The sequence below is a fragment of the Chelonoidis abingdonii genome, chromosome 8 (assembly GCF_003597395.2).
Source record: "Chelonoidis abingdonii isolate Lonesome George chromosome 8, CheloAbing_2.0, whole genome shotgun sequence".
NCBI classification, from domain to species: domain Eukaryota; kingdom Metazoa; phylum Chordata; order Testudines; family Testudinidae; genus Chelonoidis; species Chelonoidis abingdonii.
The window spans coordinates 35,872,009-35,890,861 of record NC_133776.1 but is presented as its reverse complement, the minus strand read 5'-3'; the positions used below and the strand labels follow the sequence as shown (position 1 = coordinate 35,890,861).

The following is an 18,853-nucleotide window of genomic DNA, read 5'->3' as shown; positions in this document are numbered from 1 at the left end:
AATGTGTCTTTTTAAAGACTACTCTCCCTTTTTTTTCGTCCCGCAGCTGCAAATGTTTCAGCACTCCTCGTATCATCTCTGTTCCACAGGCTAGCGAAGATTAGAAGGCGAAAAAATTGCACTCGCGATGAAATGTTCTCTGAGCTCACGCAGTCCTCCCTCACTGAAAGAGCCCAGCAGAATACGTGGAGACAGACAATGTCAGAGTGCAGGAAAGCACAAAATGAACGCGAGGACAGGAGGGACGCGTGAGAGGACAGGTGGCGGGAACAAGATGATAGGTGGCATCAGTGTGATGAAAGGAGGCACGAAGCAATGCTTAGGCTACTGGAAGATCAAACTGATATGCTTCGGCGTATAGTTGAGGTGCAGGAAAGGCAGCAGGAGCACAGACTGCCGCTGCAGCCCATGTAACCAACCACCCTCCTCCCCAAGTTCCACAGCCTCCTCACCCAGATGCCCAAGAACGTGGTCGGGGGGCCTCCGGGCACCCAACCACTCCACCCCAGAGGACTTTCCAAGCAACAGAAAGCTGGCATTCAATAAATAAGTTTTGACGTGCAGTGTGGCCTTGTCCTTCCCTCCTCCTTCCTCCCTCACCCCTCCCGGGCTACCTTTGCAGTTATCCCCCCATTTGTGTGACCAATTAATAAAGAATGCATGAATTTGAAACAACGACTATTGCCTCTGCAAGCAGTGATCAAAGGGGGGGAGGGGAGCGGAGGGGAGGGCTGTTGGCTTACAGGGAAGTAGACTGAACCAAGAGAGTGGATTTTCATCAAGGAGAAACAAACAGAACTTTCATTGTGTAGCTTTGCCAGTCATGAAACTGGTTTTCAAAGCTTTTCTGATGCGCAGCATGCCTTGCTGTGCTTTTCTAACTGCCCTCATGTCTGGCTGTGCGTAATCAGTGGTCAGGCGATTTGCCTCAACCTCCCACCCCGCCATAAAGATTTCCCCCTTACTGTCACAGATATTGTGGAGCCTACAGCAAGCAGTAATAACAATGGGAATATTGGTTTCGCTGAGGTCTAACTGAGTCAGTAAACTGCCCCAGCACGCTTTTAAACATCCAAAAGCACATTCTACTACCATTCTGCACTTGCTCAGCCTATAGTTGAACTGCTCCTTACTACTGTCCAGGCTTCATGAGCCATGGGAGCAAGGGGTAGGCTGAGGTAGGTGCGACCGCGCAGTGCTGCTGGCAGGGAGAGCAGCCTGAGGCAAAAACCTCCAGCCTGCATGATATTCCAGGCAGAACTGAATCTCCATTAGACGAAACTTAAAGAAGAGAATGACCTGGAGTCACTCCCACTTGTGTCCAGGAGCCCCTGACTGACCTCACCGAGGACAGCCAGGAGCATCCATGTCTGCCCAGGCGCTCCCAACTGACCTCACCGAGGTCATCCAGGAGTAACCAGGAGACAGCAGCAGATGGTGCAATACTGCTGCTAACTGTCTTTGCTAACTTGCAAAGGCAAGGAGCTGCTGCTGTGTAGCAATGTAGTACCGCGTCTGTCAACAGCACCCAGGAGACGTACGGTGACAGTGAGCTGAATGGGCTCCATGCTTGCCGTGGTATGTTGTCTGCATGAATAACCCAGGAAAAAAGGCGAGAAATGTTTTTTTGCCATTGCTTTCATGGAGAGAGGGAGGAACAGAAGGAGGGGGGCTTGATGACATGTACCCAGAACCACCCATGGCAATGTTTTTGCCCCATCGGGTACTGGGAGCTCAACCCAGAATTCCAAAGGGCAGCAGAGACTGCGGGAACTGTGGGATAGCTACAACAGTGCAACGCTCCAAAAGTCAACGCTAGCCTCAGTACTGTGGATGCACTCTGCCGACTTAATGCACTTAGTGGGGACACACACAATTGACTGTATCAAATCGATTTCTAAAAAATCAACTTCTATTAAATTGACCTAATTTCGTAGTGTAAACATACCCCGAGGGACGAGATGCAGAGCATGCTTTCAGGAGTCTTAAAGGAGCAACAATCTGATACAGAAACTACAGAACCTGAACCACTAAAAAAGATAATCAACCTTCTGCTGGTGGCATCTGACTCAGATAATGAAAATGAACATGCGTCGGTCTGCACTGCTTTGGATTGTTATTGAGCAGAACCCGTCATCAGCATGGATGCATGTTCCTTGGAATGGTGGTTGAAGCATGAAGGGACATATGAATCTTTAGCGCATCTGGCATGTAAGTATCTTGCGATGCCAGCTACAACAGTGCCATGAAAACGCCTGTTCTCACATTCAGGTGACACTGTAAACAAGAAGTGGGCGTCATTATCTCCTGCAAATGTAAACAAACTTGTTTGTCTGGAGTGATTGGCTGAACAAGAAGTAGGACTGAGTGGACTTGCTGGCTCTAAAATTGTATGTTGTTTTATTTTTGAATGCAGGTGTTTTTGTACCTAATTCTACATTTGTAAGTTCAACTTTCATGATAAAGAGATTGCACAACAGTACTTGTATTAGGTGAATTGAAAAATACTATTTATTTTGTTTGTTTACAGTGCAATTACTTGTAATCAAAAATAAATATAAAGTGAGCACTGTATACTTTATATTCTGTGTTGTAATAGAAATCAACATGCTTGAATATATAGAAAAATCCAAAAATATTTAAATAAATGGTATTCCATTATTGTTTAACAGTGTGATTAATGGTGATTAATTTTTTTAATCACTTGATAGCTCTAATTAAACTACATGCTTAGATGCTTTCCCGAATTGGAGCTATATTTTGTATTAGTCTGCCTTTCATCCCTGTCAACTTGACAAATGTTTGCAGCAGAAAGTGATCATTCTTACCTTCTGGACCAGTGTATCCTCGTTCTCCTATGACACCTTTGTCACCTGAGGGTCCTGGTGGACCAGGTGAGCCATCTTGACCTGGCAAGCCAAACAACCCTTCTTCACCTTTACTTCCTAGACAAAAACGAAGAATGCACTTTATCTTCATATGGCTGCATATAAAGGTAAATACAGTCCAAACACGTAGCGTACAAAGAGTCATTTAATAGTACTGTGCACAGGGGCCTGCTTTACAATGCTGTATCTAGTCCTGCCCCAAATATTCTTAAAATACTCAAAAATGACACCTGCAGAGTATATAAGTGTTACAGAACTTGGTACTGGGGATGATGGGGGGAGTGTAAGAGTTGTGCTCTTTCCCTGTGACTGCAGAGTTAGATACAGTGGTGTGATGATATCGCTATCACCAATTGGAGTTCATGTCCCTATTCCAGAATGTATCTGCCTCTGGATCTCAAAGTTTACAATCTTGCAGAGCTCTGCAAAAGATTCTGTAATAAAAACTGAAACCAGGGGAAGCCTGTACCAAAATGTCTATTTCCACTTGACTAATTATTTGAACAGGCCCTCAGAACAAGCTCACTGCTTTCCTGACCTGAAGCTGCTTTTAGATTCTGCACCCGTCTCCATAACTGGGTGATAGATTGTGCTAGGTACAATCAGGTAGGTGGTACCACTTTTATCAAAAATATCTTTAGTTCTTACATCACTAGTTTCACAACAGGTCTTGGTCGTTCAGGCATTTAAGCATGTACTGGAGTCTCTTTAGGTCAAGCTGAAGGTAAGCAAGTGCTTGAATGCTTTGCTAAATAGAGATGGGCTTTGCTGAATTGGGCTTGTTTGTTTGTTCAGTTGAAAAGAAAGAAGGCACCATAAGCCTGTGACATCCCTCAAAGAATGCATCACCTCTTTCTCAGATGTGCAACAAATGCCATATTAATGTCAATGCACTGTTGATTAGTAGATGGTGCCAATGAGTGCTTGATATTTGATTGCAAGGGCAACAGACAGCGTTGGATACGGTTACTAGATATTTTTAAGCAGATGATTTTCTGAGTTTGATACAGTTCCATGTGTCAGATGTTGTGGTGTTTGGCAGCTCCTTTCATAGAGAGAGAGAGAATTTCAAGAGGAACATGTTTCCTTAGAGATAGGGTCGATTCTCATTAGTGAGATTTGTATGCTTAATTCTTTGCATGCTTGCATTAGATGTTTACCCTTCAGAAAATAATTTTTTAATACTGTGAGACAAACTTTAAAAGTTCCCCACCTTTTACTTGTTATGTGTGAGAGAATCTAAAACAGTCACAACATAATTTAACAGCTTTTCAATATCTGTTGCCTAATTGTTTGCCAAAGTTCATGTACTGGAAAGTTTTTGTAATAAATATGATCTCTCAGTAAAATTTCTAGTTCTCTTATCTGCCTGCATAGCTTTCCCAGCAGGGATAAAATTGTTTCCAGTTGTGTTAGTAAAAGCAAAAGCATCATTAAATTTTCTCCTAATACACCAGTGTGAGTATATATCACTGTAACACCTGGTTGTATAGAAACTGTTTAAAGATTTATATAATGAAAACACTATGTCCTGATCCCAAAGATGCCTCTTAGTTTACTAACGAATTAATTCACTGTAGTAAACTAAGCTGTGCAATAAAAAGTCTTTTACTCACTTACATTAGATCAAAGATCAACCTGAGCATCTTCCTCTGAAGATATGAAGATGTCCAGTAATACCACAATGAAAAACAAGAATTCCCTAGGTGATAACTGTCTAAGAGTGTTGGTTGTATCCCATTATCTAGTGCTAATTAAGACATAGCCTCCACATTTCTATCAAGTAGTCAACTGGAATCATCACCAGCTGTTTTACCGCATAATCTTTTATCTACCAGAAAAAAATCACTGAATGTCAGCCTCTTGCATGCTCCCTTTTAAATTCTTTCTCTGGCTATTTTTCTTCTATTGTAACTACATTGCCAAGTTCCAGGAGACACAAAACACTGTAGTATGCATCCAACTTATTTTAGAGTCCTTTCAGGCCTTTTAGTAGCATTAGCCTGCTAATAATTACTGTTAAATTTAAGTTTTCCAAATAAATTTTTCCCTAGCCCAGTAACTTGGGTAGCATTTTTATAAATGCTACATGAGAGTGTTTGTTTTGTTTTTAGTTTGTAAAAAGGAGGAACACTATTGATCAGGTTGGCATCCCCACTGCATGATGCCCTGTACTCCTGATTCTGGATCCAAACAGTACAATGCACTTTGGCAGCCAAATCTTTCAGTCACTCTGCATGCCTATCTGCATGAAGTATCTCAGTATTAAACAATATGTTTCTGGAAGCCACTGGTGTGGTGTGCTGCTTTAATTTTTTTAATGCAAGATCTGAATAGTGGAAGGAGGTTGTAAAGTCTGATTCCTCAATTTAGAGAGAGAGAGGGAGCATGCACAAGATAGAGCCCAGTAACTAAATTCTCTACTCTGAGATGCATACTCTCTTACGAGTTAGTTCAGCATTATTATCATTGCTGGCACCAAATGGGAAGGAGTTTCAGGGGTATATACAGTATTGCATAGTGACCCAATGTAGGATGTTCTAAGATCAACGAAGCTGTCATGTTTCTTACCCAATTTTCTCTCTCCCAGTCTTGTTTCCAAACCTCCAAAACCACAAAAAGCTTATCACACAGATGTTTGTTATTTGTTACGGACTCCATTCTGCCGCCCTTTCACAGGTTGCTTACAGTGAATCTACTTGCAGCATAAGAAGGCACTCTTCAGCATGACCGGCAATTTCAAAAAGTCGTAAAACCTAATACTGTAGGGAGTTTTTTTTGCTTTCATTTTACTGACCAAGAATGACATGTATATGTTAAAATTCCAAATAAATCTCTCACTGTCTTATTGATGAGCCTAGCCATTGTGCCATATACAAGAAATAAAAGGAGAAAAATGCCTAAAACATTTTGGACAAAATATTAAACACCCCTTCCTCCTCTTCCTACCCCTGTACACTCCACACAGCTTTGCATGAAGAGAGCAGAGAATACACTTCTCAAAGCCTTAAATGTTCTGTTTGTCTTAAATTACCAAGTATTTAAATCACAGGCCTTACCTGAGGGTCCAGGGTAACCTATTGGCCCTGGAAATCCTATAGACCCTTCCGCTCCTCTTTGTCCTATTACTCCACGAGGACCTGGCGTCTTGGGACATGGGGAGTGTTCTGTTTCTCCTGGTTCACCAGGGTCACCTGCAATTATGCAATAAAATTAAAATAACACAAATTGGAACAAAAATCTTTGGGAGATCAACTTTCCCCTTTTAATTGCTTTTGATATTCTACTGCATTTCTGGGGCTGGGTTCCCAAACCTTTAATCCATGAGATACATAGGGGTTAACTCTCCTTTCAGACTGTGTCTAGCGTAGGATTTAAAGGTGTATTGTTAGCATGTGCTAGCTAATACATTTTAAAAATCTAGTGTAGACAATGTGTGCTAAACTGGGTGAGCTGAAGCCTGAGTGGAACATAGGCTTTAACTCCATTGAGCACATGTTAAAGTACATACTGCCTTGTCTATGCTCTGAAGGCAGCTGAGAATGTCTCCACATACAGCCTGGGCGTAAGGGAGCAGGGGTTCTATCCCACATTACTCACTCACTTTAAATGAAAGCCACGAGCGAATGGCTACAGTTTATGTATTATTTGTTGCTTAGTATTGTTCACCATTTGCATTCTGTAATAAGTACATTTTCTAGAACAGTGTTTCCCAAACTTGGGATGCCGCTTGTGTAGGGAAAGCCCTTGGCGGGCTGGGCCAATTTCTTTACCTGCCCCCTCCACAGGTCCGGCCAGTTGCAGCTCCCAGTGGCCACAGTTTGCTGCTCCGGGCCAATGGGAGCTGCTGGAAGTGGCACGGGCCAAGGGATGTACTGGTCGCCGCTTCCAGCAGCTCCCATTGATCTGGAGTAGTGAACCGTGGCCAGTGGGAGCAGCGATCGGCCAGACCTGTGGATGGGGCAGGTAAACAAACTGGCCCGGCCTGCCAAGGGTTTTCCCTACACAAGTGGCATCCTAAGTTTGGGAAACACTGGTCTAGAAGACTTATTGTATTAGTTCAAAGTTGGGGGGGGTCAGTGTCTGCTTCCACTGATCTGATAGCAGGACTGGGGTCTTGGCTAGTTGTCTTCATTTAGGAAGAGTCTGCTGTGACAGCAGATAAAATGAAATACAATAGATATGACAGATCACTTAAGAGAAAACACTTGTATTTTATATACTTGCATACCGAATTCTATGTACACATATTTGACACTTTATTGTGGGGCTCCTCGGCATAGTACAGGATTACTCTGCCTGTAAACACAACCCAGCTATGTTAAAATTGATTATAATCAGCCTGTTATAATGATATCTGTCATTCTTAGCTGCCAGCTATGGCACTACTATCCAGGGAGTATGGAATGTACAGGAAGAAACCCAGACATGCAGAACAAATATTTGGTTAATAAGGCATTCTCCAGCTTACCTCTGCAACCTGAAGGATTCATCAAATGGAAAGCAGACCATGCCAGCCATTGCCAAGCAGGATTGAAACAAGTTTCAAGCATGTAAATGAGAACAAGGGATGGAATGAGAACTGAAATAGTTTGTATGAATCTGACATTATTCATGCTGATATAAATAATAATGGCAAAATATAAAGTACATGTCTTAGAATGCTGCCTGTAAATAGTTTTCACAAGAACAAAAAGGAATCCAAAATCAATGTGATTTTGTAATACATGGTATTGTTGAATGGTGAGGTGCTTTGTGTGATGTGCAAACTCTTCTAGATTTACCAGTTCACACAGTGCCAAATCCCAAGGTCCTTGCTCAGGGCTAAGTCCTTTCACTGGGAACCACCTGGGGAGAGGCCTTTCTATGTGAGGCATTCCCCATGACTATATGTTAGCGGAGATACCACCTCTGTCATGTATTTACATACCCCAGAGATGCTCCTCCATTGTGGTTTTGTACAAAAAGGTGCTGCATATATGATTGAAGTAGGAGCAGGGACAGAACATGTCTCCAGAGCCCTTCTTTGGTGAACTGACCTCTGCATTCCATGCAGCTATATCAGGGAGATAAAATAGTTCCTTGTGGCTCCCCACAGCTGTTACCGAAAAGCCAGAAGGGCAGGGCTGGTGTAACATAGGCAAGAGTTGGCCTCAGGCTGCCCTCTCTCACAGATCCCCTGTATCAGTTCATCCCCTCTTCATAAACCTGGACAATGAATGGTTTGCAGGGAATTCTGTGACTGGAATCTGTTTTCTCCTGCCCTTCTGGGCGCCTCCTGTAATAGAAGGTGATCTGGATCTCAGCTTTTACTATATACTTAGTCTGTATTGAATCAAACTCTTACTTGGCATATGAAATAACAGCTGAGTTAAAAACTAAGTAAGGACCTAAGGATTTGGCCCACAATACTTTGTATTCATCCCTTATTCCCACAGGGGTAGAAATTGGTACAGCACTCAGCAAAGAAAGCATCACATATGATTAGATGAAATGACTATATTCTAAACTACTTTTCAGATTTGCATGATTACAAAGCATCCGTTCTTTATCGCTAAGAATTTTTAATTGGTAAATAAAATATATATTACATTTTCTAATCCTGAGAAACTCCCTTATTGATTTAGAATATATTAATTCTCCCCAGAGCTTCTTATTTTGATGCAACAGGCAAAGGTAAGACTCCTTACTGTGTACTGGAATTTTGATACTGTGGTATGTAGTATTCTGGATATTAAGATATTGTGCTTAATGAATGTTACTTGAGAAAGATAATATAGGAAAGGAAAATTGGGTGATGAAATACGCCGTATGAACTTTTGTCTCTTTTACAGCAAATAGCATCTGTTTACATTTGGTACATCTTTGCAAGAGGCCTCGCCTGACATGCTCATGCTCTCTAGTCTTGCAAACTATTGCAAGTATCAGAAGAAAATGATCATTTATTAAATTGTTTCAGTGATTCAAAAATGTTCTATGTAACTGAAGGCTACAACTACCATTTTAAATCAGCCTTGCACAACTCAGGAAAATTCACCAGACTAGGCACATACTTCATCAGTGAAGACTGATTACAATAATAATAATAAATAATAATAAAAGAATTATATCTAACTTACTCAATGATATTTCCTCATCCCAAGTGAGTGGACAGCCAGCATTTTGTCAGGTTGCTATAAACTCTTTTCATGCAAGCGAACACTATATAAAAGTATTCTGTACAGCTATTAAGATAAAAGCTTATCAAGGCTGAGTGGCTGGCACACACACTGCTGCATGGCAAAGAACCATGTGTTGTTCAAAAGTACCTTCGGGACCTCGAGGGCCAGGTTGTCCTTGAAAACCTCGATCCCCAGATGGCCCAAAAGGACCAAGGGGACCCTGGGGGCCAGGGTTTCCCATTGGACCTAAAAAAAAAAAAAAAAAGTGAGAGGTGAGTTTTTGTCACTAGTACTTGCACTGAGCAGTTAAATCTGCTGACCCCTTGTGATGCTGAAAGCACAGAACACAACAGCAGTGAGGTCAGACATCAGGTTCCTGACTAGTTACTGTTCTGTGCAAAATAGCTGGGGGTCAGATTTTGCTCTCCCACAGGAAAACCCCTCATGGAGTTTCCTGTGACGACTCCTGCATGGGGAGAGCTGACTCTATGTACTGCTCCTGTCCAACAGAAGCAGCAAGCCCTGCAAGGCTCAGTCTACACTAGGGGGGGAGTTGACCTAAGATACGCAACTTCAGCTACGTGAATAGTGTAGCTGAAGTTCGTGTATCTTAGGTCGATTTACCTGGCCGTGAGGACGGCGGTGAGTCGACCGCTGCCGCTCCCCCATCGACTCCGCTTCCACTTCTCGTGTGTGGTGGAGTTCTGGAGTCGATGACAGAGCGATCAGGGATCGATTTTATCACGACTACACTAGACGCAATAAATCGATCCCCAATAGATCGATCACTACCCGCTGATCTTGCGAGTAGTGTAGACATACCCCAACACTCATGAACCTGCTTGAAGGCACAGAGCCTTCCATAGTGAAGATATGTGCCTTTGCATTGGTTCCATGGCACCCTGCAGCTTTTATAGCTCCCTGGCACTATGGTTCTACTGGAGCAGTGCTGCTTTCCTGCCCTGGCAGCTTAGGACTTCAGTGCCCTGCCTGGTTTGAGCCAGACCCGCTAGCCTGATGCAAACCCAGACCCAGGGTCTGAGCCCTATCCCCTAACAGCTGTAGGCTTGACTGAAAGCAACTTACAGAAGTGTTCCTGTCTTTAACACTCAGATATCCAACTCCCAATGCGGTTCAAACCCCAAATAAATCCATTTTACTCATAAATTGTTCGCCCTCTGTAACACTGATAAAGAGAGATGCACAACTGTTTGCCCCCCGCCCCACCAGGTATTAATACATACTCTGGGTTAATTAATAAGTAAAAAGTGATTTTATTAAATACAGAAATTAGGATTTAAGTGGTTACAAGTAGTGACAGACAGAACAAAGTGATTTACCAAGTAAAATAAAAAATATACATGCAAATCTAATACAGTAATACAACTGAGTACAGATAAAGTCTCACCCTCAGAAATGTTTCAATAAGTTTCATTCACAGACTGGACACCTTCCTAGTCTAGGCACAGATCTTTCCCCTGGTATAGCTGTTGTTCCACCTCAGGTGGTAGTCAAGAGATTCTTCATGATGGCTGCTCCACTTCGTTCTGTTCCACCCATTTATATATCTTTTGCATACTGTGTGTTCACTTGGCTCCTTCCCAGACCCTCCTGTTCCTGGCTCAGCACCTGTCCCCATGTGGAGATCCACAACAGGACAGTGACCAGAGGAGCCTGACCCTCCCCTTTCACTTTGTTGGAAGCAGATCCCCAAGAGCACATGGGTCTATGGTGTATGATCTGGCCCACAATTCTTACTTTTAAAAATGTGAAGACTGAGTAGGTAATTTCTCGAAAATGGGAAGTTACCATAATGCAGATACTCAGAAAAATCTGCCTGAAGTCAGGTATTCACTCAAACAAAACCATACACTTGAAATCATACCTTTCAGGCCGCCTCCTCCTCGATTTCCTGGAAAGCCTTTGGCTCCTTGCTGCCCTGGCTGGCCAGGAATACCGGGTGCACCTGGAACACCAAATTCCCCTGGATCGCCTGTCACAAAGATAGTCTTTCCGGGAGGGCCAGGATTGCCAGGCAGGCCTAAAACAAAACAATGGATATTAATAATGCACTCACAAAGGGTCATCTTTTCAGAGGTGCTTAAGTTCCACCGAATTTCAATGGGAAGTAGGATCCTAAGTGACCCAGGTGTGTTAGAAAATGTTGTCCTAAATCCTACTTCAAGATAATACAGGGGAGGAAGTCTCCATGGGATAGACCCCTCCAAACCACTGGGATCCTCCACAATCAGTAAGAGGCCAGGTGAGTGCTATCTGCATGGTGTCCATGTTGGCTTTGTGCTGCTGGCTGCCCTCCCCTCCCCAGCTCCCAGCTGTTTGGTGATGCAGCTTCATTGCAGTGGGGACTTTGTATTTCAATGTCCTTGTTTTCTCCATACATATAGAAAAAATCCAGAGCTACTATGACTAAGATGTTTAACTCCTTCAGCCAATGTAACTGGGCTTGTGGAATGTGCAAACTCTGCTAACTTCACTTGAACTGGTTCTTGAACTGACTGCGGTCTAAGCTTTGCATGAAAACAGCCCTCATCTACAGAGGTTATATGCATAAACATGTAGCTCCCACTTCCCTCTTCTCTTCCCTCTTCCTCCCCACTTCTAGGGACAGAAAAGCTATTTTAACTCCTTTCTTTTTGTAAATGGCTTTTCTGTACATGAGTGTCATCATTTTAAGGCCTAATATCACAGGACCTTCCAGGACTACAAGCAAGTGCTCTGCAGCCTATTGGAGAGCAGTGAATTAACCTTTCTGCAAGGATGAAAAGTTCATCTTTCTAGCTTGGCTGGGTTGTAAGATATTGGAACTTAAAACTTGTAGGAAAATTGCCCCAAACCAAATATTGCCCATCCTTCACCTCCTGCTGGTGTCATTTTAATGGGAAAATTCCACCATTAGAGGGAAAGAAGGACTCATGCTTTAAAAAGTGTCTACTGTCAGAAGTGTTCAGAGCTGTACAAGGTTGGAAGTAATCCCGGCAGATATTCATAAGCAGAAAGAGTGCAATTGGACAGAAGTACACAATGGTTCCAGTTTATCACATGGTCTTCAATTTTATCACAGGGGTAGCACCTCCCAAAATTACACCTACCAAAGGACAGGAGGTAGTCAGTTCTAGACCAGTAACAGTTTTAAGGTGTGATATCCTGCGATCCTACAGAGCTAGAAAGAGGAGCGTTAAAACGGGGTGGGGGGGGGATTCCCAATTTTCCAACAGAAAATGAAACTTTTGTTTCTGACCCTGGATGGGTCTGAGATGCTGGACCTCAAAATCATGACACTTATGAATGAAAAAGCTGTTTTAGGATATTTTAGAGGTCTTTTTAGCCCTCTAGAGTTGCATTCACAGTGAATGTGTTTACATGCATCTGTTGGGGAATACAAAAATATCCCAATAAAATTTTAAACACACTCTAATATGCTTGCAAAATAGTTTTTGTTCCCTGTAACATATGTGGCCTATACAGAGTATATGATGGTGTGGTTTAAAGGTTTCATTGGAACTTGTATGGAAGCCTACATAATGCATCCTGATAAAATCTTTATACCTTACTACATAATCATCATGATAATACCTATCTCTGCTAAAATGGGGATCATAATATTTATCTCCTCTGTAAAGTGCTTTGAGATCTATGGATCGAATGCACTTTACAAAGCAGATAAGTATTGTTATACCCAGTTTACAGGAAGCTGAGGCATGGGGGGTGGCATAACTTGCCCAAGGTCTCCCAGCAGGACAGAAATGGGACTAGAGTGCAGATCTCCTGAGTCACTATCCACTGTGCTGCACTGAGCCTCTCTCCATGTATTCATGGAACAGCCATATTTATTACCCTCATTGCCTCTTCCCATGTCACATGCATATATATATATATATGATTAGAGCACAGTTTTTACTGTTTTCGTTAATTGATCATGTTTGATTTTCTTGTACCTCTGATGCCATGTGAGCCAGGTGGCCCCTGATCACCCGGAGGACCAGAAGCTGCAGTTTCAGGAGATCTTCCCACAGGTCCTGCAGGCCCAGGACTTCCTGTTCTACCTGAGGGAGCAGATCATATGCTAAAAGTTTGAGTTTTCAGTATTTTATACTTTGGTTAACAGAAACAAAATATTAATTTAAGGGAGTTGAGGTGCAAGGTCATGCAGAACATGCAGTTGTGTGCTGCATTTCCCTGCTAAATAGACTGTGGGAGGCACTTGGCACAGAAAATATAATTATTTTTTTAAAAAAATTCTAATTCCTTTCCATAATATCCACTAGCGCTAAAGAGGTCCCAGAATGTATCATTCCTTGACATCACTGATTCCAGAAGTCTCATGCAACCCCATGGTTTTAGTGATGTAGCAGAATGATGCACTCTGGGATATCTGTAGCAAGTCAGGAAATGCTAGCATACTTCTTGGATGAGAAAAATACTTTTCTTAAAGAAGAGATCCCAGATGTATGTGCTCCATGGGCCTCCTAACCAAGTGGCAGGGAACTAGTTCAGTTTTCATTTCAGCTTTGCAGTTCACTGTTGTGGAGAAAATGTTTCTTACCTGGGTGTCCTGGCAAACCCATGTCTCCAGGAGGTCCTGGAAGAGAAACTCCTGGGTGTCCAGGTTCACCCTTGTCTCCTTTTGATCCAGGTGCTCCTGTGTATCCTGGAGACCCTATTTCACTTTGACCTCCGGAGGAAAACAATTACAGCGCATGAAGTCTACAGTGAATGCAAATACAGATGTACAGAATAGAAATACCAGCTGCAGATGATGATGATCTTTTTGTGATTAGTCTATCTCTAGTTGTCTGGTTCTCATATGTAAGCTGGGTGGAGTTTTGTTGAATCTGGCCCTCATTCATCCTTTCGAAGGTATTAAGCTCCTTGATTCAAGGCAAAGTCTTTGCCCTTAATTTGAAATTCTTAGTTTTATTCTTTTTGCTTTCAATTTCTTAATTTTCATTTTATATCTTATGATCTCTTAGACTGGCACTTAGCATTGATTTTAACAATGGTCAGTAGGGTGTTTTGAAAGCTTCAAATAGATCACCATGGGTGAAATCCTGGCTCCACTGACTTCACTGGGGCCAAGATTTTCCCCCATGAGTCTCCTTTTAATCTATTTGCTATTGTTTATCTTGTACACATAAAAGTTTGAGACTTGGCTTCACTTTGAATCATCTGCACTGAACATATTCTCAAAGGATTCCAGCAAGACTATTAGACGATGGAGGATTTTAAGTCTTTCCCCACAAATGATTGCTGGTGTCCCTTTCTAAACCATTAACTATCGGCACTGTTTTAAAGTTTAGTCTGATCCTTAATGACAGGACAAATATCAAAATATCATGGATCATTTCATATTCATTTTCATTTAAAAGAAATTCTGTACATTTTCATTGTTTACCTGGAACTCCTGGTGAGCCCTTTTGACCTTCCAGTCCATTCAAACCATCTAATCCAGGCAACCCTGATAAACCTTACAAGTATTGTAAACATTATTAGAAGCATGACCCAAAAAAACTTGAAAATGTTCATTTAACGAAAGTAAATACATAAAACTTGACAATACATTTCTGATTCAGTACAGTGTTTGCTGGAAGTGTTTTGACAACTGAAGAATGAACTACATCATTAACAGCTGAAGCCTGTTTTGAAAAAGGAGCATCATTTCTAGATTGCTGGATAGTGAAGGAAATATGAAAGCAGCAGAGGTAATTTCCTTTCATATATTAGAAATCAGAACATTTACCTTTAATCTTTAGTGTGATTTGACTTTGAAAAGTGACTAGAAATATGGCACTTCTTTATGCATTGCATCTGCTCCATGTGCATTGGTAACCAACTTGATAAAAATGAGATTTTACAGCTTTTTATTCCTGTTAACCCTGGAAAATCAACACAGCTAAAACAGAATGGATTCTGTCCTATTTTGTGCAAAATTATTTACTGTTGACCTTTGGGCCAGACTTCTGTAAGGCTTATCACTTATTTATGAGTTAAACTCTCAAAGTGTTGTGGGAGTCTTATTAAGAAGGCAAAAATAGCTTGCCTAAGAATTAGCACTAAAAGATTTGACAATCTTTGCAAGAATTGTTAAACAATAAATATTATTTTAGATGTACTAACTACTGTAAGAGCCACTTAGCTTAGGAGGATTTACAGAGATAAACAATAGATGTTAATATACTGGAAATTTTGGGGATAAAAGTAATAGATGTCTGTGAAAAACAGGAAATAAGTGAAAATGAAACTATAGGCCCCTCTACTATAATAGTACCATGCTGTAAGCTAACTTCAGAACCAGACAAATAGTACAAGCTAACTGTCTTGTCTACAAATGCAGGAAGAGATTCTCACAGATTGTAGTGATGTACATCTCTTTCTGTTATGTTCTGTCTAATTCTCTTAATAACTCAAATCCAGCTGATTTATCCTGAGGTCTCTTTAACTACTGAATAAATTCAAACCTTACTAACACCCTTATTGGTAACAAATTAGTAACATTACAAATTAGTAACATTACAAGCTGCCCCTTTGCAAATCCTTTAAAGACAATGGGGTTGAACATGTGTAATTGAAGACTTAAATTAGTATGCAGACTCATTGTTCCTCGTGGTGATGCACGAGGTGGAAAGATCAGGCTGAGTTTCAGGATAGGCAGATAGAAAGAACATCTTTTATTTGTAAACTGAGGACATTTGATAAGATAATTGAAACACAACAAAGAGCTAACGCTATGATGCCAGTTGTACAGTCTCTTTTCAGAGCAGAAATACTCTAATTTCTTTCCCCTTTTTATTGGAGGGTAAAATAATTTTTATTGAAGTTTTATTTATAGATATTAAAACATCGACAAAACTCATCATTTCAGGATAGAAATTACAATCATTTAAATTAACTACAAATCACACCTTCTTGGCATTTATGTCTAAATTTTTGCTTAGCAAAGCAGCTTGCTGAATCAAATGGCATATAAGTTTCGTAGTAACACAAGCTAATTACTTAGCTGGCTTTAATATAACCTTTAGGTTTTGTTTTACCATAGCTGAAATTAAGAACTTTCTTGATTGTGCCTTACTGTCTAAATTTCAAACAATAAATATCTGCAAGGGAAAGTACTTCATTTTAAGATGGGGTAGAAGTTCATGCTCACTACACTGGGGTACAGAGCTTGCTATGAAAAAAGTGTTATAATTTCTGAAGCATGCTTCAGTCATAGTGATAGCCTACTTCTCCCCTCCCGAGGTTATATGGAGTCAAACAGTTTTGCTTTAGGAGTCTTTTCTAGTAGAATGGTAGTATGTTTAGTGTCTTGTAAAATTTAAGTGCTTGACTTCGCAACCTTAATAATATTCTTTTTAACATACTGGGTGTTTGTTTAGTTTGTTTGGTATGTAATTTCCTAGGTTTTTAAAAAAGGAAACTCAAAAAACCCCAGAAATTCTATCATGTGGCATCATATTGGAACCAACATGTCTCCTCAAAAGCATTAGATCCACTGTACTGATGTCTAACCACGGGAGCTAATGGAGTAACTGACAGTAGGTTGTTATCCTACATATGCACCAACACTGGAGAGAGAAGGGACACTTTCTAAGTGGGTTTCACAGATATTGGCTGACAGCAGAGGAATTATTGAGATTCAGGAATCTTTAATGCCATTCTATGCTCTGAAGGGGAGTGGGTGCTAGTGGACACACCCTCTTCCACCCATAAGCATGACTTCCTTCTGCCCCATACCCTCCAACCTGCCATTCTCCGAGTCTTTTCCCTACCCCGGCTTCTCCTCACAACCCAATTCTTCTCCCCTAGACAGTCACAGTTTTCTCTGCTTAGGTCTTCTTGTCTCAGACTCTTTGCCCAGCCAAGAACTACAACTGAAGGAAAAACCTTCATCTCCAGGCAGGAGCATTCCCATTTTGGATAGAATCTTTGGGGAATTTAGCTGCTAAAATGTAAGTCTCTACTGAGCATACACAAACTGATTTCTCAAAGACTTATAAAGTGGCCAAATTTGGGCAGATTTTCATGGGGACAAACAAAGGCATATCTCTGACACAAAGGCCTTGCCCCTGCTGAATTTCAAGTCCCTGCTCCAAACTATGGGGGCTCTAAGAATTTTCAAAGTAAAGGCTGTCAGAATGTAACATAGGCATAATGTATCTTTTCACAGCCTTGTCCTCAAAAGGCTGAATGATCTTGGTTTAAACTTTTCAGAACAGTTCAACCTGAGGCAGACAGCTGGCATGGAAAATTTCAGCTGAAACAGTTAAAGTTTGGTAAAGTTATAAGCAAATTAAAACATGCTCTTATAATTGGAAATGTCAGAAATGTCAATAGTACATGGTGGTGCCAGCCCCACCTGTAATATTCTTTCTGCCCTTAATTCATTACTATACAGTAATTTTTCATGACACTTGTTCACCTTTCCAGTCCTGTTTACTACGGCCTCATCTATACTTCAAGGGAGTTCCCTGTGAAAGGCTTATGTACGAGTTATTTGCCAATGCTGAGAATTTACCTAAATGATCACAAACGCTAACAATTTTTGGAAACCCATTTTGTTTAAAACATTTTTGATGCTTTGTTTTTTCAGTCATTATTGATATCGGTTTACTTTGTTTTCCAGGAAGTTTCTAACACATTTGTCAACACTTCATTATAACATTAACACTGGTAAGTCTACATTTTGGACTGTTACAGTCCCATACTTCCAGCTACAGCTGAATTGGTTGACCTATATATGAACCATGATTCCTAAATTTTAGGGCCCCATCCTGCAATCTTTACTCACACAATCCTTCTGAAATTAATGGGACTATTTGCTTGAATAAAGACTACTCATGAGTGCAGACTGCAGGATTGGGCCCTTAATTAGTGAGACTGTCTCTCTGTAATTAAGCAATTGTTGTTGTTGTTGTTGTTTTGTTTTGATGAATGCCTGTAACTTCAATCCCTAAATCTGAAAATTGGTCATGCATGAGATCTTTAATGTAAATGAAAAGCAATTAGGCTAACAAGGCTCAGTCCTTAATAATGAACAACTGGTTAACCATTTCATTTCTAATGATGATCACAAATGCTGCATCATTATTAAAAATGGAACTATTAATATTATTTAAGAGCCATGCTCCATAGTACACTGTCATACCAATTCCATTAAATCCTTGTAATTGGATATGATTTAAAATTTATAATCCTTCTTTTCAAACATATTGGTAGAATTAATCCACACTGGAGCTAATCTTTATTGGGTGGCTTGATCCCTACTGAATTTCCATTTTTATCTGAGCTATTTATTCTTCAGTCCCTGTGCACCTGTTGATCTCTTGTGTTTTCTTTGTAGGGGCTAAAATGATTTCCATAAAATGAATGAATGAAGTTAGCTGCATAAACCTAATAAAATGCCTGCTCCTAAAGAAGAACAGGACACTTCTGCAACTAAGAAGTTTTCACTATCAGGTGTGTAAATACCTTTTCAAATGGAGGGCAATTTGGAAATCCTTGTCATTGCAGCATGACTCCCAGTGCTGTAGCTAATATGTATACTGTTGTGTGCAACACAATAAACTGTTTTCCTACAGATTACACAGCAACAAGGAATTTGTTATTGTATTATATCAGCACCCCCTACCTTCCCATAGATAATCAGAAAAAGCTTTCATGTAAACCTCGGTTTTCAGTTTTGAACTGTCCAGGTCTGCCGTAGACTGAAACTGAAAAATTGAATGTTTTCTTTACAAAAATTGATTGTTCCCTTTTGGGAAAATTTATTATGGACTCAAGGGTGGCTTT

The 18,853-nt window shown here is 40.9% G+C and overlaps 1 protein-coding gene across 1 annotated transcript in view; it reads right to left on the bottom strand.

The window, feature by feature from the left end:
* Positions 1 to 5,992: 5,992 nt before the first annotated feature.
* COL4A4 (collagen type IV alpha 4 chain) overlaps positions 5,993 to 18,853 on the bottom strand; it is a gene marked incomplete at its 5' end in the record, with an annotated part of 129,668 nt that continues 116,807 nt past the window's right edge. Inside the window, 6 exons of the mRNA XM_075068978.1 lie at positions 5,993 to 6,082; positions 7,360 to 9,295; positions 10,935 to 11,090; positions 13,006 to 13,113; positions 13,614 to 13,742; positions 14,463 to 14,534. Of these exons, the coding sequence (XP_074925079.1) occupies positions 9,132 to 9,295; positions 10,935 to 11,090; positions 13,006 to 13,113; positions 13,614 to 13,742; positions 14,463 to 14,534 (629 nt within the window). The remainder of the gene's footprint in view (positions 6,083 to 7,359; positions 9,296 to 10,934; positions 11,091 to 13,005; positions 13,114 to 13,613; positions 13,743 to 14,462; positions 14,535 to 18,853) is intronic.